The 25,182-nt window shown below is 42.7% G+C and overlaps 2 protein-coding genes across 2 annotated transcripts in view; both read right to left on the bottom strand.

Annotated features, from left to right (window-relative positions):
- Positions 1 to 9,339, bottom strand: part of WDR88 (WD repeat domain 88) — a 33,729-nt gene extending 24,390 nt beyond the window's left edge. The window contains exons 1-4 of the mRNA XM_033129231.1: positions 9,031 to 9,339; positions 4,042 to 4,152; positions 2,779 to 2,867; positions 1,825 to 1,888 (exon numbers count right to left, since the gene is read on the bottom strand). Of these exons, the coding sequence (XP_032985122.1) occupies positions 1,825 to 1,888; positions 2,779 to 2,867; positions 4,042 to 4,152; positions 9,031 to 9,339 (573 nt within the window). The remainder of the gene's footprint in view (positions 1 to 1,824; positions 1,889 to 2,778; positions 2,868 to 4,041; positions 4,153 to 9,030) is intronic.
- A 1,010-nt stretch (positions 9,340 to 10,349) lies between these two features.
- The window catches only part of GPATCH1 (G-patch domain containing 1), a 40,276-nt gene continuing 25,443 nt past the window's right edge, over positions 10,350 to 25,182 (bottom strand). The window contains 9 exon segments of the mRNA XM_033129230.1: positions 10,350 to 10,587; positions 12,122 to 12,270; positions 13,401 to 13,513; positions 15,247 to 15,354; positions 16,997 to 17,210; positions 23,895 to 24,058; positions 24,389 to 24,460; positions 24,463 to 24,486; positions 24,489 to 24,523. Coding sequence (XP_032985121.1) covers positions 10,557 to 10,587; positions 12,122 to 12,270; positions 13,401 to 13,513; positions 15,247 to 15,354; positions 16,997 to 17,210; positions 23,895 to 24,058; positions 24,389 to 24,460; positions 24,463 to 24,486; positions 24,489 to 24,523 — 910 coding nt within the window. The 3' untranslated portion in view covers positions 10,350 to 10,556.

The raw sequence follows: 25,182 nt of genomic DNA, 5'->3' as shown, positions 1-25,182 counted from the left end.
GCCGAATTCCCTGCCTGTTGCATGTGGGTTCGACGTAGTGACTCGCTTCTAGGGAATAGAACATGGCAGAAGTGACAGTGTGTGACTAGGTCACAGAAGAAACCATGGCTTCCTCCTTGCTCTCTCTTGGATTACTTGCAGGAGAGGGGTGGGTGGGAGGTGGTGAACTGCCATGTGCTGAGGACACTCAAGCAGCCCTTTCAAGAGAAAGACTCATGTGGAGACGAACTGAGGCCTCCTGCCAACAGCCAGGTGAGTACGCCATCTTGGAAGGGGATCCTTCAGCCCTAGTTGAGCCTTCAGATGATTGTACGGCCAGGTAACATCTTAACTATGACCTCCCAAGGGACCCGAGACAGAACCACCCAGCTAAGCTGCTCCTAGGTTTCTGACTGTCAGAAACTGTGTGAGATAATAAATGTATATTGTTTGAAGCTGCTAAGATTTGGAGTCATTTGTCAAGCAGTAGTGGATAATTAATTCAGCCCTATAGTTGGCAAGTGGCATGGATGGCTTGAGCAACAAAAATAAATCAAAGTACTAAAACAAGTTTAAAGAAGAGAAAGAAAGATCCCAAATAGAAAAGCTGGCTAGCGACAAGAGCAGGAAATTTACAAGAGATGAAATAACCATTTGAAAAAAATGCTCCAAGTCAGGCATAATCAATGCTAGTGTCATTTTTCACCTTGATAGCTGGCATGTGAGGGTGGGAGACAGTGGGCTCTCCTCCAGGGCCTAGGGTATGAGTTGGCACCGATTATGGGAGGTTAATGTTAAAAGCACCATGTGTCTATACCAAATTAGCAATAAAATCCAGCTACATAGCCAAAAATATTGGAGCATGTGTATAAAAAATTATATGCAAACTTTCCTCATTGTATCATTGTTTATGGTAGAGAAAAGTGAAAACAGCCTTAATGTCCTATAACAGGGGACGGTGAAATACGGCATGACCTACCCATCCCTGGGAATCCGTGGCCATTAAAAAAGATGAAGTTCATGTGTACTTACTCACCATTTGTTGTTAAGTGAGAGAAAAGTCAGGATCTGGGAAGTGTGTATAAAGGATACTATGTTGTTAACAGAACAGACTTGCCTGTGTTCATATGTAATGTATGTAAACAGGAAAAGAGACAGCAAGATGTTAACTATAATCTCTGAGGGTTGTCTTAACGTTTTTGTTTTTTTAAATCTTGGCTTATCTTGTCTTTCTAGAAATATTTTACAATGAATATAAATTGATCTTTGCACTAAGAGAAAGATTGTTTATTTAAGGAGAGGAAAGAGGGGGAAGGGAGAAGACTGGGGATGACGAGTCGCTGGGGGAAGGGCCACAGGGAAGGGACGAGAGATCGTGAAGAGGCACCTGAGTGGGGCGGGGGCTGCCTGGGCTGGAGGCAGGAGGCAGAGGGGGTCTCGGGGCAGTTTGGATGGATGGGTGATGGCCCCTCTAAGATGGAGAACGGATTGGGACGGGCCAGAACCCTCATGATTTGGCTAGACGGCCTTTGTCCCATGATCTCAGCGCTACTTCCTGCCTCATCAAATCCAAACACCCCACAAGGGACCAGCTCTTTCTCTCAGCCTGAAATGCCATGTCCCTGCCCCAGCCCTCTGGTCCCGTCCCACTTGTTTCCGTGTATCCATCCCTCCCATCCATCAAGTAGAAGCCCTCCTTCTGCTTGCTCTGGAAAGCGTTCCTACCCCGATGCCCACCCTCCATCATCTTGGGTCCCCGAGAAAATTGTTTCCTGGAAAATTGGCTTCTTTTCCCACCCCACACCCAGCCCAAGGCTCCCTAAAGCCCAGTCAAGACATACTTACCAGCAGCTTGCCTGTTTCAAGGTCCCAAGTCCTCAGTGTTTTGTCGTAGGCTGCTGCCGTAATTCTGGAAATAAAACGACAAGCATAGGGTCTTTATGACAGAGACAGTTATGCATATGATTTCCCCATAGAAAATTTTGATAATTTAAGACCGAGATTGCAAATAATACTGGAATCTCTCTAAAGATGCTTCATGAGCCTCTGTGGGGACAGAGCCCCAAAAAGCAGTTTCCAGGCTCTCGGCCTCACATAGAAAGGTGCTGGCTCAGGTAGTAAATGGCCATCGACTACAATCAAATGGCCATCAGCTGTAGCTAGTTGGCCGTCAGCTGTAACCAGTGAGCCATTGGGCAATAATATAACTGCCGTAGCTAGGCTAGCAGCAAATGGGGGCTAGCAAGAAGATGGTGGCTGAGTCTGCAAGCGGCACAGTGAGGGTTGAGAATTGTGTGGCTCCTGTTTCCTGTGACAGCCTCCCTGGAAGGCGGTGGGTTCTCACTGGAAACAGAGAGACTCTAACACAAAAGCACTACAGCACCATGCTCTTCCCCACTCCCTCGGCCATCCAAACACGTTCTTTCATGTTTACGGCCTTTAAAGGTATCATCTCTTCTGCTCTATACCTGACCATCTTCTTCTAAGGAGCTATCTATCTACAGCTCACAAGGAGCCATCACTTCTCATGAGTCTATCTTTTTGCAAGAAACCATTATAATAGCTCATTTCATCCTGAAATGTTTCCTTTGTACATCTAGTAAAATAATAAAAATGTACCTTTGTCTTGTTATATGGCATGTTTCCATGGCAATCTTTCTCCTCTGTATAAGATACATTTCCATGAAAGATAAACGCCCATATTGTTTTTACTACACTGTCGCCCGCCAGCGTGCTATACCCTAGCCAGCCTCTTCACTCTCACTTCTCCTGACCAACGTAAAATGAAGAACAGGTCACCTTCTGCTGTCAGCCGTGACACTGCACTCTACAACAGGAGCTTTGGGCCGGGGCTCAAAATCCCGAATGATAGATCCATCCGCAGCATCCTTAAATCAACAGGAGAGAGCTGAGAGTGAGCGAGAGGTCACGGAGGCATGGACGGAGGTTGTGACCTGAGTTCAACATCAGCCCTGAGCTTCTCTACAACGATTTATGAGAACTGCATGGTCCTACGACTGTCAATCAGTTCAAAAGGGGCAAGGACTTCCCCACCCAGCAGGTCATGTAGCCGCCCAGAGTCGCACAGCTAGTGGGTCCCAAATGTGGGGGCCTGAACCACTTGGACAGTCCGCAAACCCTCCTGCCTAGTCTGCCTGGCTTTGGTACCCACTCATGATGCAGAAGAAGCTCCTCCAAAGTCATCAGGAGGGTGAAGGAGTATCCTCCATCCGGTTACCTGAATTGGAACCCAGAAACCAGCCTTGACTCATTCCATCCTGTCCCCCTCCTGACTCTGAAGCCAGAGGAGATGACAAAACTCAGAACTGACTCTCCTCCCCCATGAGCCCGGCCCCAGTTCATCCGTGGCCTGGCCCCTGATTGCCACCCCCATGCCTGCTCCTTCCTTACCTACTCCTGACTGGTGAGCAATGCCGCCCAAACAGGTCTGCCAGGGTCTGCTGACTATGCCCAGAAGGCTTCAAAAGAGTTCTCAGTGACCGCCTCTCTGCATCCTTTGCTGACCATCACACCCCCATTCCTTGTGCCCCTACTTCCTGCACCCTGGGGCGCTGATCCATGCTCAGTCTGCCTCTCCTAAACACCCTTCATGGACAGATCCCAAGCCTGGCCACTTTTCTGTCCTCTGTGATCACCAGGCTTGGCCATACCATCCTTGCGGATAGAACTCATTTTTCTAAATGAGAAGGATATCCAAAGAGATTACACAGCTCAGACACCTCAGCTAGGCCCTAGTCACAGCTGGGACTCTCGACCCTCCAACAAAAGATGAGGAGCTTCCAATCCAGTGGTCTCCATCCCCTGCTCCCACTGTTTCCAAATCAACAGGCTAACAGCAGCTACACTGACTTCATCTCTCTCTGGTGATTTGACACTAGTGTAAACCCTCATGTGGCTTTTCCTCCCTACACTTTGCTCAGAAAGGCCTTTCCAAATCTTTGTGATCCTTGAGTGCCTGGAAACTCAGTATGGAGGCACTCTCCACAAGAGGTGACATAAGTTTACAGGATGTTTCAGTTCCACCTACACAGGGCCACCTACCCACAGCTTCACGGTACAGTCATAGGAGCCACTGAGGAGCTTTGTGTCATCTACACAGAAGTGACAGGAACTCACAATGTGCTGGTGTCCGGCCAGAATTTGAAATGGGACCTGAAAAAAAGATAGACTGAAAGAGTCGCAGGTTGCAGAATACAAGATCAGTGTTTTAAAAATCAATTGTATTTCTCTACATTTGCAATGAACAATCTAGAAAAAATAAGAAAAACATTCCATTTACAAAAGCATCGAAACAGAAACAAATTTAACCAAAAAAAGTGTAAAATTTATACTCTGAAAATTACAAACCATTGTTGAAAGAAATTTAAAAATACCTAAGTAAATGGCAAAACATCTATGTTCATAGATTAGCAGTCTTATCATTGTTAAGATAAATACTCTCTCAACTGATCAGCTGATTCAATACTATCCCATCAAAATCCCAGCTGACTGCTTTCTGAAATTGACAAGCTGATCCTAAAATTTATATGAAAACTCAAAAGAAGTACAATAGCCAAAACAATCTTGAAAAAGAACAAATGTGGACCACTCAAAATTCCCAATTTCGGGGCCAGCCCAGTGGCTCAGGTGGTTGGAGCACAGTGATCCTAACTCAGAGGTCGCAGGGGGAAGGTGGAAGAAGGGGGGAAAAAAAAAGAATTGTTATCCAAAATAGAGTTGGCCCTTCTCATCTTCGGGGTTCCCATCTATTGATTCAATCACAGATCAAAAAAAGAAAGGTTATGTTGTTGCTGATGTGTACTATGTAGTTAGGTATTCTAAGTAATGTAGAGATGATTTAAAGTTTATGAGAGGATGTGCCTAGATTATATGCAAATCCTATGCCATTTTACATAGGAACTTCAGCATCCATGGATTTTGGTATTGGGGAGGGGGGTCTTGGAACCAATCCCCTCGAGGATACCAAGAGACAACTGTATACACAGAACTCTCAAAGCTTAACAATAAAAAAATAAACATGTTTAAAAAATGGGCCAACAACCTTAATAGACACTTCACAAAAAAAGATATACAGATAGCAAATGAGCATGTGAAAAGATGTTTCACATCATGTGTCATTAGGGATTTGCAAATTCAAAGTACAATAAAAATACTTGATTGGCCAAAATCCAGAACACTGACAACACCAAATGTTGGCAAGGATGTGGAGTAATAGGAACTCTCATTCATTGCTGGTGGGAACGCAAAATAGTACAGCTACTCTGACTAAGCGAAAGAAGCCAGTCTGAAAAGGCCACATACTGTATGTATCCTAATATATGACACGCTGGAAAAGGAAAAACTATGGAGACAAGAAAAAGATCAGTGGTTGCTAGATGTTGGGAGGGTTTGAAGGGATGAACAGGTGGAACACAGGGAAATTTTAGTGCGGTGCAATGATTCTTTATGATACCATGATACATGTCATTATACCTTTGTCCAAACCGATAGAATGTACACCATCAAGAGTGAACTGTGATGTAAGCTATGGACTTTGGGTGTCATTGTAGGCTCATCCATTGTTCCAAATATTTCATTCAGTGGGGCATATTGATAAAGGTAAAGCCATGCATGTGTGAGGGCAGAGGATATATGAGAGATCTCTGCATCTTCCTCTCAATTTTGCTATGGATCTATCGAAAACTGTTCTAAAAAATAAAATCTGTTTTAAAAAAATACATATGTATACTTTTTAAAGGAATGAAGTACATACAACATGGATGAACCTCGAAAATATTATAGTGAGGAAAAGGAGCCAGTCACAAGACTAAATATTGTTTGATTCTATTTCTATGAAAGGTCCAGAATAGACAATTCTATACACAGAAAATAAATTAATAGTTGCCTAGAATTGGGCGGATGGCTTGAGGGGAAATGGAGAATGATCGCTAATGGGTATGGGGTTTCTTCTGGGATGATGAAATGTCCTAAAATGATTATGGCCCTGGTTGTATAACTCTGTGAATACACTAAAAACCATTGAACTGTACACTTTACATTGGTGAATTGTGTGATGTGTGAATTATCTCAACAAAGCAGTGTTTTTAAAAAGGGATAGAAAGAGCAAGCCTAAAATGTTCCACTAATCCGCCTCCCGCATGGCATCAATGGTGGGGTGGGGGTGCCTGGGGAATGAAGGGAAGTGAGGAAATGTGGGACACAGAAAGGAGGGGTTTGGAGCTCTGCTGCGGTGTGGCGGGGCGGCGCCCTTGGGGACGTGGGGGGGTGTTGTCTGGGGAGCAGCCCACGGAGCACCGTTCCCAGTCTCACACACGCCACTTCATCCGCCTCTTGGCAAAACTCTCGGGTCTTCGCGACTCCTCTCCTTACAAAAATAGCACTTTATTCTGGGAAAGCAAAGCCGTAACAGGGGGAAATCCTTCTAACCCCATCCGGACCTTTCTGGGGACCTCCTTTCAGATTTTTTTCTGTGCCTAGTACTTTTGGGGTCCACTAGAGAAAGGGACCCAGAGGAGCTGCGGAGAGAAGTTCCAAGCACATGGACTTATTTTCGGAGGCGCTAACGAAAATGACTGTCCAATTTTTGTAAAAACAGAACAATTTACGGTAGTTCTTTTATAAACGTAGCGTTCCTTCATTCGTTCGGCAAGTATTAATATGTCTCGAGCGCCTCCCCTGGTCGGGCCTTGATCTAGGTGCCCCGGAACCGAGGAGAAAAGACCCCATCCGGGAGGGGTGCGCGGGTGGGCGTGTTGGTGCCACCAGGGGCTGAACAGGCTCCTGCTCTGCGGGGCCGGCGTGGGAGAGGGAGGCAGCCACCAAATGGCCAGGACAGGGTGCCAGGTCACGGCAAGAGCTGTGAAAAAGAGGCACGTGAGAGGGCTGCTTTAGACTGGCGGGCACGGAGCGCCTCCCCGGGCGAAGGGGGCGCGGGGGCTGGGGGTGCGGAGCAGCGCAGACCGTGATGGGAGGTGACAACGAAGATACCAGAGGGCCTGCCTGAAAATCAAGTCGGAGAGAAAAAGAACAGGGAGATGAGCCAGATTCGAAATGGCCTGGAAGGCCGCGGTCTTCCTCTTGAATGTTGCAGAAAGCCAGGGAAAGGTTTTGAGCCAAGTATTTTTTAAAATTGTGACATGGGCCGTTTTCATTGAGCGACACAATCACATTAACCTCACGATAGACACACCTCCAAAGTATATCGTCAGTCCCTGCTCCCGTTTATTCTAAATCGTCCTTTCTTACTTGAGTTCCTAAATTCTGATTTTTTGTTGTTCGCCAGAGTGCTCCCTTGTTCCTCGGAGAGAAGCATCCTTTCTGAGTCTTTGCAACTCTGAAGAAAATGTCTTTCTGTTGCCTTTATCAGACATAATCAGTTTGGCGAGGTAGAGAATTCTTAGATCACAACCTTCCCTCTAAGAGCCTTATAGAATTTCTCAACTTCTATCAATTTAATGCATCATAAAACCCTCAGGACAAAAAAATCATAAGGCACCTGAATGTGTATCCACAGGTGACTGGTTAACTTCATCAGGGGACAGCTAGCCAATGGGATACTATCCATAAAAAAGAACAAGGAAGCGAGTACTTCATTGATATGGGAAGATCTGTAAAATATATTAAGTGGAAAAAAAAAATGAAAACCAGGTGCAGAAGGAGTCTATGCCTCTATGTAAAAAAGGGGGGACAAACATGTTCGAGTATGTGCTGGTAAATGCATAAAATATCTCTGGAAGGCTACAGAAGAAACAAGAAACATTTGTTGCCTCTGTAGAGGAAAATAGGGCAGTTGAGGGACAGAGATGCTAGGTATCTATTGAATCTTGGGGATGTTCTATACAGAATATAAACTAAAACACAATATCTGTGCTCTCCTTCCATTTTACCTGAAAATCAGAATAAGTAGAACAACTGAAAGCACAGCAAAGCCCTGGTGCACACTCTGCTTTTCCTTCAGACTTCCTTATGGAGACCCCAGTTGAGGGGTGACAGGGACGAGGACAGGACAGTCAGTCGATCGACGATCCCAGTTGTGGGCCTTGCTCCGAGGTCTTCTGATGGCTGGAGGAGCCTAGATCTCAAGCGGATCCCAGGCTTTTCCACTTGTGTGTGGGACAGCTTTGCTCCTATCCTCGCAATGAATGCAGGCATTCACAGTGCAGGTCTTATTTCCCTGCAATCTTGCAATGAACTTCACATCTCTTTCCACGTGAGCACTCACTCCAGTCTTTCCTCAGCCCAGGGCGATTTTCTTCGTTGTTTCCTGCTGTATTTCTTTTCTCCTCCTCTCCACACTTCTTATATGCGTATTGGCTCATCTGGATCTCTCCTACATGCCCCTTACCTTTTCTCTCATAATTATTGTTTCTTTATATTTTTTTCTCTGAGTTCTCAGAGAATCCCGTGAGCTTGTTGTCTGATATTCTGTTTCACTTCTCCACTCCGATGTTAAAGCCTTTGTAGAGGGTTTGGGTTTGCACATCCTTTCTCATTCCCATGAAATCTCTCCGTGCACAGATTATTTCCTCTTTCCAGCTGCCAGCCTTTGTTTCAGCAATGCGGTATCTCTCAAAGTAGTATCGTTAGGTTTTTATTTTTTTTATTATTCTAAGTTTTCGGTTGCTTCTGGTGGTCTGTTTAATGGGTAGAGAGGACTCCTTCACTGAACCTGGGGCATGCACTTGGGAGTGTCACCACGGGGACATTTGGGAGGTTCAGCCGGAGACCGCAGGGTCTGGGTTGGAGCCAGGTAGTGGCTTTGGTACAGTCCTCCTCCCCACCTCCACCACCCCGGGACAGCCATTTCCCCAGAAATGACAGCGGGAAGCCCAGGACAGTGGCATGTCCTCCTAGGCAGCCACTTCGAAGCTTTAGGCTAGGAGGTGTGCCTCAGGCAGGTGACTGGGCCCAGAGTTTCACTGGGGGTCTTAGCAAAGCCAGGTGGGTCTCTCGTGGGTCCTCTGGCAGCTTGAGTCCTCCCCACGTGTGGCGAACAGGCCACCGCCCCATCCCCCAGAAGGCGATTCTGACCTTGGACACGGCCTCCTGGTTGCCCTGGAACTCCTTTTCAGTCATGAGCTTCTCGGTCAGTGTTAAGTCGTCGTCCACGTGCAGGGGATTTAGGTGGGGCAGAATCCGGGCCCGCCGCCCCTCCATGAGCCGCCAGTGTAAGTGGCCATAGGCCTTGATCAAGGCTGGCCAGGGCACCCGTTGGGGCTCAGGCGCTCCATCCGCGGCCCAGTACAAGGGGTGCTGCATGTTAAGTCCCTGGGGCTCTGTCTTCTTGTCCTTGTCTTGGGCTTTAGGGGACGTGGGGGCGCCTGGTGCCTGAGAGGCCATCTCAGAGCGCCGCCTGCCAGTGGCCTGCACCGGGGCCTGACCGCAAACGGCGGCGCCACGCGCCCACGCCCCCACACCCAGCCCTCGGGACCGACCTGCCCTCCCCGTGCCCGGGGATCTCGCTGCCTCCTCTCATCGCAGAGGGCAGGTTACAACCAGAAAAGTGGCTTCGAGTTCTAAGCACAAAAGGAACAACCTGCGTGAAAGCGTGTGAAACCAGCGCCCTCATCCTAGCGACCTCCCTTCGTTGTGTCTTCCTGGCTCCCTTTCCCAAGAAGATTTCCGTGTGTCCCCTTGCCTGTGTAGGGCTTCCTGGCCAACCCACTTCAGGTCAACAACAGACAAATAGTCAGTCACTTAGAGAATGGGCCCTGGATGAATTAAGATGCAGCTAGTAGGGCCAGGAAGGCACAATATATGATAGCAGGAATGAAATACCTATCACAATGCTAATGACAATAACAGCACAAAAAGTCACTTTTAGTCAGGTGGCAGTCCCACTGCTAGAAAAAGACTGGATGGATATTCAAAAATATTACGGGTTGTCATCTCTGAGTAGGTAGAAGTACTTTTCTTCTTTCTTTGTCCTTTTAAAATTGTTCTGACTTTCTATAATGTTACTTTGATAATGTAAAAAACCTGTTCTTTTCTCAAAGGTCTCATCAGTGCACGTGAGGGCAGCCTCAGACACTTTGGTGACATCTACTTAGAGAGGCTAGGGCCACCTGCCAGGACCCTGGCACTGTGCCACACTGGACTCCTGGGCACCACCATCAACCACCAGAGGGAGGAGCCACACTCCCACAGAAACTGCAGGAGCCAGAACGCAAGGGACCACCTCCCACTCCTACATGTGCTGAAATAAATCCAACTGTCCTTCTGTGAACTGGGCTTTCTTCATAACAAAACCAGGGAAAACTCATTACGTTTCATGTCTTTTTTAAAGTTTCAGGAAATATAAAATCAAGCAGAAAATAGAAAAATTTCATTTTAATTGAACTGTACAGTCTGAATGTTTTCCTTGATACTAACTGAAGTTAAAAATAGAAACCAACTTGTCAGCCTTCCAAGGCAGCCTTTGAAATGTCTAGGATTTAAAAATTATTATACAGCATGAATTTACATATAAATACGATCTGTACACTGTATTAAACTGAGTAATCGACGGGCTTCCATCGTAGAGATGTGGTATTGGGACAGGCCAGGGCAGAATTCAATTACTGCCTCCTCAGTGGAAGACGTTTTAACCTGGAAAAGGATATAAAAGAGACAGAAGAAAAGTTAGATGTGAACTGAAAAACAATTTTCTTAATGCTTCACTGTGTTATGCCATTGGGATGTAGAGTGTCTTTTTAAGTGCAGCTATCTTATACTCACCCTGACTAATACAGATGGCTATCCGTTTGGAGAAAGACAAATTAATGTCTACCCTACTCTGTTTGCAAAAAAAAAAAAAAAACAAAGCAAAATCCAAATAAATTGAACAAAAACAAAATTATAAAAACTTGAGAATAGTTTATATGCATATATAAAATCTTGAGTTAGGGAAGGCCTTCAAAAGACAAAAATGTAAAATGTACCAATAAAGAAAACTGGTTAAATTGAGTGCATCAAAACTTAAAGCTTCTATACAAAAAATATAGTTAAAATCATATAATAGGTAACACACTAAAACACAAAGGATTAATACACAGAATTATTATTTTTCATTCCTAAAAATCAGTAAAATGGCACCTAAAAACCAGTAAAACAACCTAAAAGAAAACAGAACACTGCAAAGGACATGAGCAAGCTATTCACACATGGCAAAGGCTGAGACACACAAGAAAGGATGCTCAACCTCATTAATAACCTGGGAAATGCAAATTCAAACGAGATACCATTCTTTAGCCATCATACTGGCAAACATTTCTGTATGGTTTGTTAACTGATATAATAATGGGTGCTTTCATAATTTAAACGAATACAACTACTTTTGGAAATAATTGGGCACTATTTATTCATTCTAACTGTTCATACCTTATAGATTTACGCTACATAAAATTATATTATTTATATTAAAAATGTATAACAAAATGTGTGTATATGTATGTTATGTGAGTGTGGTTGTGCAAAAAATTCTTGAAAGTTACATATGAGGGGGCCGGTCCGGCAGCTCATGTGCTTGGAGCTCTGTGCTCCTAACTCCGAAGGCTGCCAGTTCGATTCCCACATGGGCCAGTGGGCTCTCAACAAGGTTGCCGGTTCAACTCCTCAAGTCCCGCAAGGGATGGTGGGCTGCACCCCCTGCAACTAGCAACAGCAACTGGATCTGGAGCTGAGCTGCGACCCCCACAACTAAGACTGAAAGGACAACAACTTGAAGCTGAACGGCACCCTCCGCAACTAAGATTGAAAAGGACAACAACTTGACTTGGGGAAAAAAAAAAAAGTCCTGGAAGTACACACTGTTCCCCAATAAAGTCCTGTTCCCCTTCCCTAATAAAATCTTTAAAAAAAAAAAAAAAGAAAGCTACATATGAAAGTGACGGCAGAGGTTACTGTGGAAAGATGAGAGCTTTAGGGAATTGGTCAGGGGCCACTTTAAGTTTTATCTGCAAGGTATGAATTTTCACAATGATAACATAGTCACGTATTACTTATGTAATTCAAAATTAACTTTTTAAAAAAGACTAGTTAATATGCAAATGTATCATTTCTGACATTCGCCTCAAAGCAAATACATCAAGATTTTAATGAGCCTTTGAACGGTTTCTGAAAACCACTGTCTCCTGTTGCCTACCGTCTCAGCAGTTCCTGAGGTGACATGTCTGCTGTCCCTTCTTCATCACTCTGGCTGTCACTGCTGTCGGTACTCTCAGAACTACTACTTTTCTCTGATTTTTTATTCTTTTGCTTTCCTTTGTGTTTGTGCTTCCGGTGTTTCTTTTTCTTAAAAAAAAAAAAAAGTTGGTGGCAGACAGATACACACACTCACACACACACGCAGGTGTTTCCCTCCCTAGTTCAGTACAATAAAAGGCTAATGAGACATTTGATGGCTGGAGTCATTTAAAAACAAAAACAACCTCATTTGGAGTGCGCTTTAACATAGTATGTACAGCTGGGCACACTCTCCATCATGCACACATGCAGAGAATCGATCCTCTAGTGACAGACACAGCAGAACCAAGCAGATATAGGCAGGGTACCATCTTGACACTTAGCCCCCATCTTATCGAAGGTGACCCCTGCCACCTTCTGTGAACCTGACTGGTCCATTTTGTTAGGTGGCATATGTGATAAACTACCGATCAGGATGGCAAGCACTCTGGAAATTCACAAAGAAACTGGTAGAAAGTCAGAGAACAGCAGATACAATGAATTTGATTTCTGAACCTGTCAGCACCAGTTTTTCTCCTTTCTCTACAAGAGAACTCCCCTTATCTTCTATGCTTAGGAATCTTTTTTTCTGACAACCAAAAAGGGAGCTGTTTCTAATCAATCCCACTACTTCCCAGACCACTCTGGATACCCAACACAAACATGAACTGAATTAAAAGCCTGTACCTAACTGAAAAGAAGACATAGACGATGAAATAAGGGGTGTCAGCAGTGAACACCCACACTGGTGCAGGTTTCCTTTACTTCTAATGCCAAACTATGGACCAACATCTCTATTGTAATGATGACAATGTAGTTGAAAAATGTTCAAAACAATACCTTCCTTTAATATTGAATGAATGATCAACTCAAACTGTTTCATTGTTTAATACTTAACCATTACTCTAAGAATCTTAAATGTCCTTTTCCGTACTTTTTAATGCTCACATATTAAAAAAAAAATTTAAAGTACAACTGAACAAGTTTAAATATTCTGTCTGAAAGAAAAACGTTTCTGAAAATCAAGGGTTTACACGGTATAGCCCATACTTCTATCAAGGTGTCAAGAAACCCAGGTGCCCCCATCTTGGATCTTGGCCACGAGATACTCTCTTTGACTGGCTTCGTGTTTCACGTCTGGGGGCTTGTCTTGACAGAAGCAGGGGCATCAGATCCCAGGACACCCAAAAGTTACTCACCTTCTCTTTCCTCCGTCTGTGTTCTTTCTTGGTCTTGTGTTTTTCTTTGTTCTTTTTATGTTTCTCTTTTTGCGGAGCCTCTTTTTGCGGAGCCTCAAGTTTCTGACGAGCATCTGAAATACACATGTAATATACACGTGAACTATAAGGGAAAATATAAAGGCTAAAATATTGAATTAGGAATCTGCCTTAATGTTAAACATTAAGGCAGAACCCCTGCCCTGCCTCACTGGTAAACAAATGATTATCACATCATGTGCTACCTCCATACGGTATTTAGAAACTGCCAGGAACCGCCACATAAGACCGGTGTGACCAACCAATATCTTGCCACAGCCATGTCTACCAGATGACACCAGGTGAAGATAAAGTCAGACCAGAATGCCCGCAAACCTTTTGTACTTTAACATCCTCAGGTAAGCTCAGAGATTAACCAGTATGAACCTTAGCTCTGTGATCTTTGGCATGTTGCTTAACTTCTTTAGGTCTCAGTTTCCCCTTCATAAAACAGGGATAAGAAGAATCCCTATTTTCTTAGGGACATAGAAAGGATTAGATGGGACCATGTACATGAATCCCATAGGCCAGAATCTCCTCTCAGATCATCTTTCCTTTACAAAAGCACATTCGACGTGAACTTGTCTTATAAATGGAAACACTAAAAAACTAGCATAATGTATGTATAATCATTAAAATGACAAGCTGCAAGCACCTAAATTCTCCACCTCCAAATACTGACCAAAAGGTTTTCATTGCCAGGTACCCAAACCGGCAAAAATTCACTGTAGTAGAAAATGGTGTAAATTACTAAATCACCTTTTTCCACCTAAAGAAAAGTTCCAAGGTATTTCAAAAGTGTGGATATTTTCCAAACCCAGTTAACAGGTGCCTGCAATTTTCTAGTTCTATAGTTTGGTCAGATATTTCATAAATTGACCTCTCTTCACTTTTTTTTTCCTAATGTTAGTTTTTGGAAAACCATTGCGCTTCAATAATCCATAGACCAAATTAAGTTATTAACTATTACAAGGATATCAATGACATATCAATTCCCATATCTGGGAAATGGGCATAAATAACTTAGCTTTCAAGAGATGACACACTTATTTTAAGCTCAAGATTTGAATAACTAAAGCAAATAAAAAATACGTTCACTGCAGTTTTTCAAAACTTCACACTTTTTAATCCTCTCTTCTTCTTACCATCTCTTTGAAGGCTAGGTTAATTAACCAAACCAATATTTATATGTGGGTACTTTAGGCAACTATAAAGTAGATAACAGAATTACATGTTATTTACATACCTGAGCCATGTTATCAGATGTTTGTTAACCCAGCCTCCAAAGAGATAAAAAACCAGTCTAAACAGTTTAACATGAGATATCAATCTAAGAGGGCACTGAACAGAAATTGTTAACAGCTACTGGAGGAAGAGAATGGACTGTATTTACTTCTGAAAGAATTAATTTTATTTTATTTGCTACATTAGCCAAAGTATAAAAAGTCTTACAATACCCTTCTCCCTGAAATTCCCCTCCTATCTTTGTGTCTCACACTTTTACTTTTTTATTTCTATAAGTGACAACATTTGAGATACTTAGGACTCTACTGAAAGTATCTAAAAGTTAAAAAGAAAAAAAGTTTAAAGGTCTCTGAGGCTGTAAAGCAACAACTCTCATTTTAGGTACTAAATGTGGCTGAGGAGAGATAAATCAGAAACAAATGTATGTATTTGGTTGGCTTCATGTTGGATTAGAAGGATGGAAGTCACACAATTAGAGCTGTCATATCTCAGGGGAGACTCTGGTGCCCATGCAAACAGGAGAACCAAGGAACTCTTGACTCACTGGGGCAGAAGACGGGAGGCAGCCGTGGGCCAAACTCTTCTCTTTCATCTATCTGCAACTTTTGTACCAGGATGGAAGTTACAGGCTCCTGCGGTGCCGGCTCGCCAGCTGAAAAACAGCAGGGTATTAATTTCATATATTTGCCAAATATTAATGTGTTTGTGTCTTTAATTAATGTCTGTTGCCATGAGATAACGTGTGCTTTCCTTCACCACTTTGCTTAACTAGCTCACGCCAGGTGCTGGGACAGAGCAGAGAACACGCAGCCTTGACCCCTAGCCTCTCGGGCATTAGAGCAGGGAAGTCAGTCACCCAAGGACGCCTGCAACCAAGCGCACTGGTGGCTGTAACACAGGAGTGTGTAGAGCACATGCACAGCACACACTCTGGGTCACATACGACAACCTGGAGGGTTGAAAGATGTCCTCAAGGAAGGGCCATCTGAGAAAAATAAAACTTACAAACAGGGATCAGTGACTACGTCCCAGCTCAGAAACCTTTATTCCACTCAAAATAAATGATCAAAAGAAGACATATCACACACACACACACACACACACACACATAAATAAATAAAATATCATGTCCACATTAATAATCTTGTGTTGTTGTTGTTGTTGTTGTTGTTTTGAAACAAATGAGTATGTTTTCAGACAGAAGAGATAAAAATGGAAAAGTCTGGAAGAATATGCATTAAGGGTTCACCGTAAAGTAGGATTCCAAGGGACTTAAGCTTTCGATATTTTTATGCTTTTAAAATTCAAGTATATATGATTTTGTAATAAAAATCTAAGTTGGTTTTTTTCCCCACAGAAAGAAGAAATAGCTGACGTTTGCAACCACTTAAGAACAAACAATATTTTATATCACTATGTAACTTTTTGGTTAAAGTCCCTCAAAAATTATGCCCAAGTCCGCCAGACTGGCAGGGGCAAACAGAATCCACCAAGACTGAGATGGGAAATGTTGTCCACCCGCCCAAGCATCTGAAAAGTCTCCCACCGTTGCAAGTGCCAGACAGCCACCTTTCCCATGCTGCAACTCCTGGCTTGCGTGAACGGAACGAGCAGAACAAGCGACTGAGCAAGTGCTAGACTCACAGCAATAAGAACAGACCCTATCTACCAAGTGTTATTACGGACTCAGCCCTGCCATGCGACTGCTGGCCCGGAGCACACAGTGTGCCCTGCAGAGAGGAAAGCTGGAAGAGCCCCGTCCACTTCACGACCAAATGTTCTCCAGTAATCCTAGCACTTCCTCATCGACCAGGCTTTAAAAAGGAAAAAGCTACTTTTTAAAAAACTTTTATTTATTTTAAGTGTGTTTTTCCAGGACCCATCAGCTCCAAGTCAAGTAGTTGTTTCAGTCTAGTTGTGGAGGGCGCAGCTCACAGTGGCCCATGTGGGGATTGAACCAGCAACCTTGTTAAGAGCACCACGTTCTAACAAACTGAGCTAACTGGCCACCCCAAAAATGCTGTTTTAAATGAAAATTTTACTATGTTTTAATTTTTCTCATTTAGGATAAGTAGGAAAATTAACATTACCAAACGCAGCTATCCTAAAAATATACCAGAGACTTATACCAGATAGAAAAAACAGAACTCAGTTCTACCCCAATTAAAAATGTAAAAAGATTAAAACATTCCTGATTGATAATTATCCTGGTTTAAATTAAACACTATAACCAAAGCAGCAGCTGCTCTAGGGACATCGTCATTTGCATCCCAAAGTCTGAAACACTGACGTACTGTGAGCCGCAGATGTTTCCACCAAGTTGGCCTCTTGGGAACTTTTGACGTCGGCCTCCCCAGGGCCCTCCTGTTCATCCTCACTGTCGCCCTGCTCATCCTCAGAGGATGAGGACTTTTCTTCCGAGGAGCTGGCAAAGATGGCCTTGAATAAGTCGATGGGTGGGCGGCTCCCTTCTTCTTCAGCCTGTGAATCCTCACCTTTGTTTACCAGCTGGATTAACAGTGAAATACGAGTCAGTAATGAAGAAGCAAGGGTGAAAGGAGCCAAACAGTCTAGAACACACAAACACCCACGAATACACATATCACACACACACACACACACACACACACACACATACACAAACACAGATGTTTATGCTCGTGTGTATGGGTCTCCGTACCTACACACTACTTAACTAAACAATGATCATTCAGTCAGCATTTATTTTTATGGTGTTTCTGCTTCAACAATTGCAGAATGTGTTGAACAGTAGAAGCAGCTGCAGTCTCTCATGGGGATAGGTCATTGACCAGAATTGCAGAGGTCCCAGAAAAATGCAGTAGGAACTAGCAGAGTTCCTCTGTCCTATTTTCAAGAATCTATCCAAGCCTTCAGAGGTCCGATATTGAAAGTGATAAAGATACTCTACAGATGAAAACGCCGAGGAGAAAACCAAGCCATTAACACAATGGGGAGGGAGCCAGGAACGTGTTGATAGACGAAATGGCCATGAAACTTCCCTCTGAAATTACACATCACCCTCCCTAAAAGAAGTCCAGATATGGACGTGCATATTCAACAAATAAAGAGGCAGTAACCTGTACACACTCAATTCAGTAAACAAAAAGCAAAGGTATGAACCCAGATCCCACCTTCTAACAGCTTATCACCAGAAAGACACTGGGTAATCTAATGTGCCAAGCAATACGAGAGAGCCCCAGGAGTGGCACAGATCAGAATCCACTTCAGTCCTTCATTTTACCACTGGAGAACCCAGGTCAGAGAGGAGAGGCTCTGTCAATGATGCACTCACTGGTGGTACGTGCCAAGGACCTGGACCCATGGTACGTGCCAAGGAGGGGACCTGGACCCGTGGTACGTGCCAAGGAGGGGACCTGGACCCGTGGTACGTGCCAAGGAGAGGACCTGGATTCATGGTACGTGCCAAGGAGAGGACCTGGATTCATGGTATGTGCCAAGGAGAGGATCTGGACTCTACTACCCAGCTCCCCTAGCTCTCAGCAGTGGTCACTTCCCCACCCCCCATAAAACACCACTTCCAATTTCTGGAGCAAAGTTACAAATACCTACATGAGGAAAACTGGTACAAGACAGCAGCACTTGTGGTTTTAAAGTAAACTCTTTTCATAGAAAAAAATTAAACAGAAAAAGTACACCATTCCCCACTATAGATTATCAGGGCACCTTGGAGAAAGGACTGATTCTAGAGCTGGAGCTGAGAAATAAAAAGAGAAGCCCAGAAAATCGTACTGTGCCAGAAAGCAAGACCATGCTCAGAGTGAGAGGGATATATCAAAAGGACACAGAAGCCACCTTGAAGGGGCTCCAATGAGCCAAACCAGGACAATTTGAGCATTAAAATAAATCATGATAGTACCAAATTTATCCCTTTGGATGAAATAGGAAACCACCGGTCCACAGTGATATAAAGAAACAGTTTGATGAGAAACAGGATATTTATACTTCAAAGCTCTTAAATATTAGGCTGGTGCAACAGTAATTTGTGGTTTTTGCAATTGTTCTTAACCTTTTAAACCGCAATTACTGTTGCACCAACCTAATACTTATTAAAATCATTTAAGTAAAAACCAATAAGAAAGAAATAAAAGTACTTATTACCTAAAAAGGTGAAAAGACTAACTTTACAGTGAAAACACTTGGCAGGCACCACCTTACTCCAGTGATCAGAGTGAACCCCATCAGGAATGGGGCAAATCGACATCCCGCACCACCTGACAGGATCGATGAGAGCACAGCTGCATCCCTCCTGCCGTGCAGAGATGCAGAACCCGAGTCTAGTCCTGAGCAAACACCAGACAAGCCCAAACTGAGGGACATTCTACAGAACACCGGCCTGTCATCTTCAAAAGTATCAAGACCATAAAAGTCAAGGAAAGACGGAGGAACTGTTCCAGACTGAAGGAGCTAGGAGATGTGACCGCGAAATGCAACAAGTGATGCTGCGCTGCATCCTTTTTGCTATGAAGGACTTTATTAGGACAAGGGGGAGAATTTGAATGGGTCTGAGGATGAGAGAGTAGTAATGGATCAGCATTCTTCTCCTGATTTTGATGGATGTCCTGAGATTGTCTAGGAGAATATCCTTCGAAGGAAACACAGGGGTGATGGGGCATCATCTGGCTGGCAACTTATGCTCAGGGAAAAAAAATGATCTGTACTGCATTTGAGCTTTTGAGATTGTTTCAAAAAAATGTTTAAATCAGGGCCGGCCCGGTGGCTCAGGCGGTTGGAGCTCCATGCTCCTAACACCGAAGGCTGCCGGTTCGATACCCACATGGGCCAGTGGGCTCTCAACCACAAGGTTGCCGGTTCAATTCCTGCAAGGTATAGTGGGCTGTGCCCCCTGCAACTAACAAGAGCAACTGGACCTGGCGCTGAGCTGCGCCCTCCACAACTAAGATGGAAAGAACAACAATTTGACTTGGAAAAAAAGTCCTGGAAGTACACGCTATTCCCGAATAAAGTCCTGTTCCCCTTCCCCAATACAAAAAAAAAAAAAAATGTTTAAATCATACAAAAAGTCAGGAGGAAAAAACTTGACAGTGAAGCACAGGAAATCATGGCAACAATTCCCTAGAAAAGTCATGAATCTGATATATTTATGGCAAACCACAGATCCCAATGTTACATACATGGACCATAAACTGAATGACAGTTGGCTGATATCTGTGTTCACAGAATTTCTGGCCTTTAATGGTGTCTGTATTGGTAAACATACAGGCAGAACTGTCATAACTACATGAGCTATTCTACTCCTAGGTAAATATACAAGCTGATCTTTTTCTTTCTGGAATATAATAGGAGCTATACTGGAATTAAATAACAACACACACTAAATACACAGCATCTACGCTGGCAAAGCCACACCCTTCCACACCCTCCACCAAAATGTATGGCCCATTCACATCTGTGCTGACTCAGAAAGTTTTCAAAGAAAAGACATAAAATATCCCAGAGAGGGGAAGAGACCTTCCTAACGTCATATGGCTAATAAGTGGAAAAGCAAGAACCATGACTTTCCAGGCAAAATTACCCAAATACAATGTCAACATGATTTTTTAGAAAATTTAGAAACCTTTCTAATCTCATGACCATATCACAGAGCCAGGATCCATGAGTAGGGTTTTATGCCATTAAAAAAAGTAACAGTAGCAGTGACCAGTTAGCTCAGTTGGTTAGAAAGCATGATGCTGATAAGACCAAGGTTGCTGGCTCCATGCCCACATGGGCCACTGTGAGCTGCACCCTCCTTAAAAAAGTAACAGTAAAAGCCCAATGGAGTGGTTCCAAATCCATGGTGGCACCAGGGGTGATGGCAGCAGCTACCAGGCTCTGAAGGCAGGGAATCTTTTTCTCTGACCACAGCAGCCATGATCCCAATTGTCTGGATGGAATCCCACTGCTTTCCCCCCCTTTCTCCCCTCCTGCCACTTGACTCCAACCACAGAAAGTCACCAGAAGTGCAAGGGAGAGCAGGGAAACTAAAGCCAGAGCTTGCCAATTAGAGGATGGGATGGGGAGACCGGAAAGTCAAAAAGTGTCAGGACAATAGTGAAGAGGAGGAGCTCAAGATGGTGATCCTATAACGTGGTCCGTGAGCTTCTGGCTCACCTCTGAGCTATGTATGAGTGGATCTGACTCTAAACAGCAAACCAAAGAATTTGATAACAGAATTATGGGATTAACTACCAACCAGATCCCAGACCAGCCACTGGGAAGTGCACGTGCAAGGAAGTTCTGAACATAATATACAGGCTCTGAAAACTGGAATGACATTTGAACCAAAGCCCACAAAAGATGGGTTGGAGCTGCAGCCTGAACCTAAGTAGATGAAATGTCTGCTACAGCAAAACAAAACAAAAAAATCAACATTCTCCTTACAATTTGGACAAGACCCAGGGTCTCATGCCATACTATTCAAAATGTCCATGATGCAATCCAAAATTACTTGATGTAGAAACATCCAGGAAAATCTCAACTTGCAAAAGACAATCAATAGATGCCAACCCAAAATGACAAATGTGTTGGAACTATCAAACGGATTTTAAAGCAGCTTTTACAACCATGCTCCACGAATCAGATAAATGAAAAAATACAAAGAAATAAAAGATATAAAGAAGAGCCAAAAGGGAATTTTAGAAATGAAAAATACAATAACCAAAATTAAAAATTCACTGGATGAACTCAATAGCAGAATGCAGATGACAGAGGAGTCAGTGAACTTAAAACAGATCAATAGAAATTATCTTATTTCAACAACAGAGAGGGCATAAAAGATTGAAAAAAATGAACAGAGAAGTCAGAGTGTGGTACAGAAAGAATATTTGAAAAAAATGGCTGGAAATGTCCAAATTAGGTAAAAGACAAACTTAAAGATTTAAAAAGCTCAGTAAACCCCAAACAAAATAATCTCAAAGAAATCTATGCCCAGACACGTCATAATCAAACAGCTAGAGGAAAAATCACATCATTATAAGGAGAGAAACAATTATTTGAATGACTGTGGATTTCTCTTCAGAAATCAGGAAGGCCAGAAGGAAGTGGTACAACATTTTTAAAGAACTAAAAGAAAAGAATTATTGACCCAGAAGTCTATACCCAGAAAAAAATTCTGCAGGAATGAAGATAAAATACAGGGCATTCTCAGATTTAGGAAAATTAAGAGAATTTGTTGTTGGAACTTCTCTAAAGAAATGCTAAAGGAAGTTCCTCAGACAGAAGAAAGTTTAGGAGAGGGAAACTTGGGACTTCAGGAATGAAGAAAGAACAACAAAAATGGTAAATATCTGAATAAAATAGACCATTATCTTTTCATCAATTCTTTAAAATGTGTATAACATTGAAAGCAAAAATCAAAACATTGTCTGATAAGGTTCTCACTGTATATACAAAAGACAACATAAAACTGGGAGAGAAAAGGGACCTATATAGTGGTAAGGATTCTACATTCCACTTAAAGTGGTTAAGATATCAATTCTAAGTAGACTATGAAAAGGTAAATAGGTATATTGTAATCCCCAGAGTAATCATGAAAAAAATAGAGTAAAAAAAATAAATGGATAAATTAAAATGGAATACTAACCATTATTCAAGTAATAAAAAAGAAGGCAGGAAAAGGGAAAGACAGGAACAAAAAAGCGTGGGAACAGACAGAAAATAAATAATAAACTGTAGACCTAAATCCAAATATATCAACAAAGTACATTAAATGCAAATGATCAAAACACAAATTGAAACATATAGATTATCAAATGTATTTTTTTAAAAGACCCAATGACAATGACCAGCTGTTTATGAAATATATAGGTTAAAAAGATGGAAAAACACACACTATGCAAATTATGAGGGATAAAAAGTGATATTACATAATGATAAAAGAGTCAATTCACCAAAAAGACATAATAACCCTAAATGAGTATGTTCCTAACAAGAGAGTTTCAAAATACCTAAAGGAAAAACCACTTTGGAATAGTTTGGCAGTTTCTTATAAAGCTGAATCTATAAGTATGTATTTATTACTCAGCACTGCCACTGCTAGGTATTTACCCTAGAGAAATGAAAAGTTATGTCCACACAAAAGAAGTACGTCCACTCAGCTGCACATTGAGTGTTCACAGTAGCTTTATTTATGATAGTCAAAAGCTGGAAACAACCACGTGTCCTTAAAGAGCGAACAAACTATGGTACACCCATACAACAAAATAGTATTCAGCAATAAAAAGGAATGAACGATTGATACATGCAAAATATTAATAAATCTCACAGGTATGGTGCTGAATGAAAGAAGCCAGTCTCAAAGGCAATATATGTGTACAGTCTGATTTCCTTTATGTGAAATTCTACAAAGAGCCAAACTATAGAGACAGAGAAGAGATCAATGGTTGACTAGGGCTTGGGGTGACTACAAAGAGACAGCATGAGGGAGTTTTTTTGGGGGTTGGGGGTGGTATCATTATGTATTCTGATTGTGGTAATGATTAAAGTGTATCTATATATGTGTAAACACTAATTAAACTGTACATCAAAAAAGGTTAATTTTAATGTAGGTTAATTTGAAAAGTAGAATAAACATTTTTAAATAAAGCTATTAGAAATAAAACCAACTTTTTATTAAGTTCAACTTTTTAATTATTAAAGTAGTAATTAAAAAAAAACCCAATGGGTGTTTTCTTTATATATTTTCCACAAAAGAGAATACTTGTTTTACTTGGAAAATTACATTTTCCAATGCAAATACATTGAATTTTGTTTCAGTGGTTGATGCTAAGTGAAAGCCATTCTAGGCATAGAAGTTTATAACCTCTCCTCAAATGATTTAAGCTATGATTCAAATTGTTGGACTGCACAGCAGGAGTTGGCAAACGACAGCCCAGGGGCCAAATCCAACCTGCTGCCTGTTTTTGCAAATAAAGTTCTATTGGAACATAGATGTACACAGTTGTTTTCATATTGCCTGTGGTTCCTTTCACACTCAATAGCAGAGTTGAACAGTTGCGATAGAGACTATGGCCCACAAAGCCTGTATTTAATACCTGGCTCTTCATAGCAAAAGTGTGCAGACCCCTGCTATCGAGTATGAGAAAGCTTCACCACAGAGAAAGGTAAAGGCCACAGCCAGCCTGGCAAAGAGAACCTGGAAGCCCCACATACCTTATTTGAGAGTGATTCCTTCACATGGTCTCCCTCTTTGTTTACTAATGGACTGGACTCTTGTTTAGGTCCAACTTTTGATCTAGCCAAACTTAAGAATTCACTAATGGAGTCTTCTTTCTTTTCTTGTTTAGATGTATCCCATCTGGATGGTTTTCTGGATTCTGAAAGGTAGAACACAGGCGTAACATCAGAATTTGTAAGCAAAAGACAAGTTCTTCATTACAGCTCTTGAATTCATTCAAGAGCATCAGTGAATCGGCCGGGCACAGTGCCAAGTGTTGGGCTGTGGCAGGTGCTAAGGCAGAGTCCCGACCCCAAACAGGGTACCGTCACAACACAAGCTAAGATGGGCACATGAGCAATTCTCTGAACAGAGGGAGAGTTCGCACTACGTGTATCCTTAGGATTAGATGCCCCTTTATTTCCGTCTCCCCAACAGGCCAGGGGTTGAGACCATGGTGAGCACATGGACCTGAGGAAGCCCTACTCACTCTCGGGACCTTGAGGCTGTGGTACTTTTTCACTTGATGCTTGAGTTGTGGGCAAGGAAGCTGTCTCTGGAGTGTCAGAAAGTTGAAGACTGAGTATTGTCACGTTTCACTCTTGGTAAGCCAACTAAAGTTGAACTGGGGGTTGAAAAGAAAAAAATATAAATATAATTTTTAATACCAACTGTGAGAATCAAATCCAATTCTTAAATCGAAGCTTTCCATCTCATGTTTTTCACAAGTAGCTCTTCCACTTGGCTAAAGAGATCCCCTAAGATGTCTTCACTTCTCAAAACAGTTTAAGAATTTATAATGGGGGCCAGCCCGGTGGCTCAGGTGGTTGGAGCTCCATGTTCCTAACTCCAAAGGCTGCCGGTTCGATTCCCATATGGACCAGTGGGCTCTCAACCACAAGGTTGCCGGTTCAACTCCTCAAGTCCCTCAAGGGATGGTGGGCTGCGCCCCCTGCAACTAGCAACGGCAACTGGACCTGGAGCTGAGCTGCGCCCTCCACAACTAAGATTGAAAAGACAACAACTTGACTTGGAAAAAAAAGTCCTGGAAGTACATACTGTTCCCCAGTAAAGTCCTGTTCCCCTTTCCCCACCCCCCCAAAAAAAAGAATTTATAATGAGAGACTTTAGGACCTATTAGTTTTTTCCTTATTATAGTAAGAACTAGAATTTGACTTTGAAAATGGATCTCCATTAAGGAAAAGTTCCACTGCTAAAAATACGGTTGACCCTTGAACAACATGAGTTTGAACTGCGCAGGTCCACTTATACACAGATTTTTTT

This window comes from Rhinolophus ferrumequinum, chromosome 15, assembly GCF_004115265.2.
Source record: "Rhinolophus ferrumequinum isolate MPI-CBG mRhiFer1 chromosome 15, mRhiFer1_v1.p, whole genome shotgun sequence".
In the NCBI taxonomy this organism is placed as follows: Eukaryota; Metazoa; Chordata; class Mammalia; order Chiroptera; family Rhinolophidae; genus Rhinolophus; species Rhinolophus ferrumequinum.
This window is presented reverse-complemented; position numbering and strand designations above follow the sequence as displayed.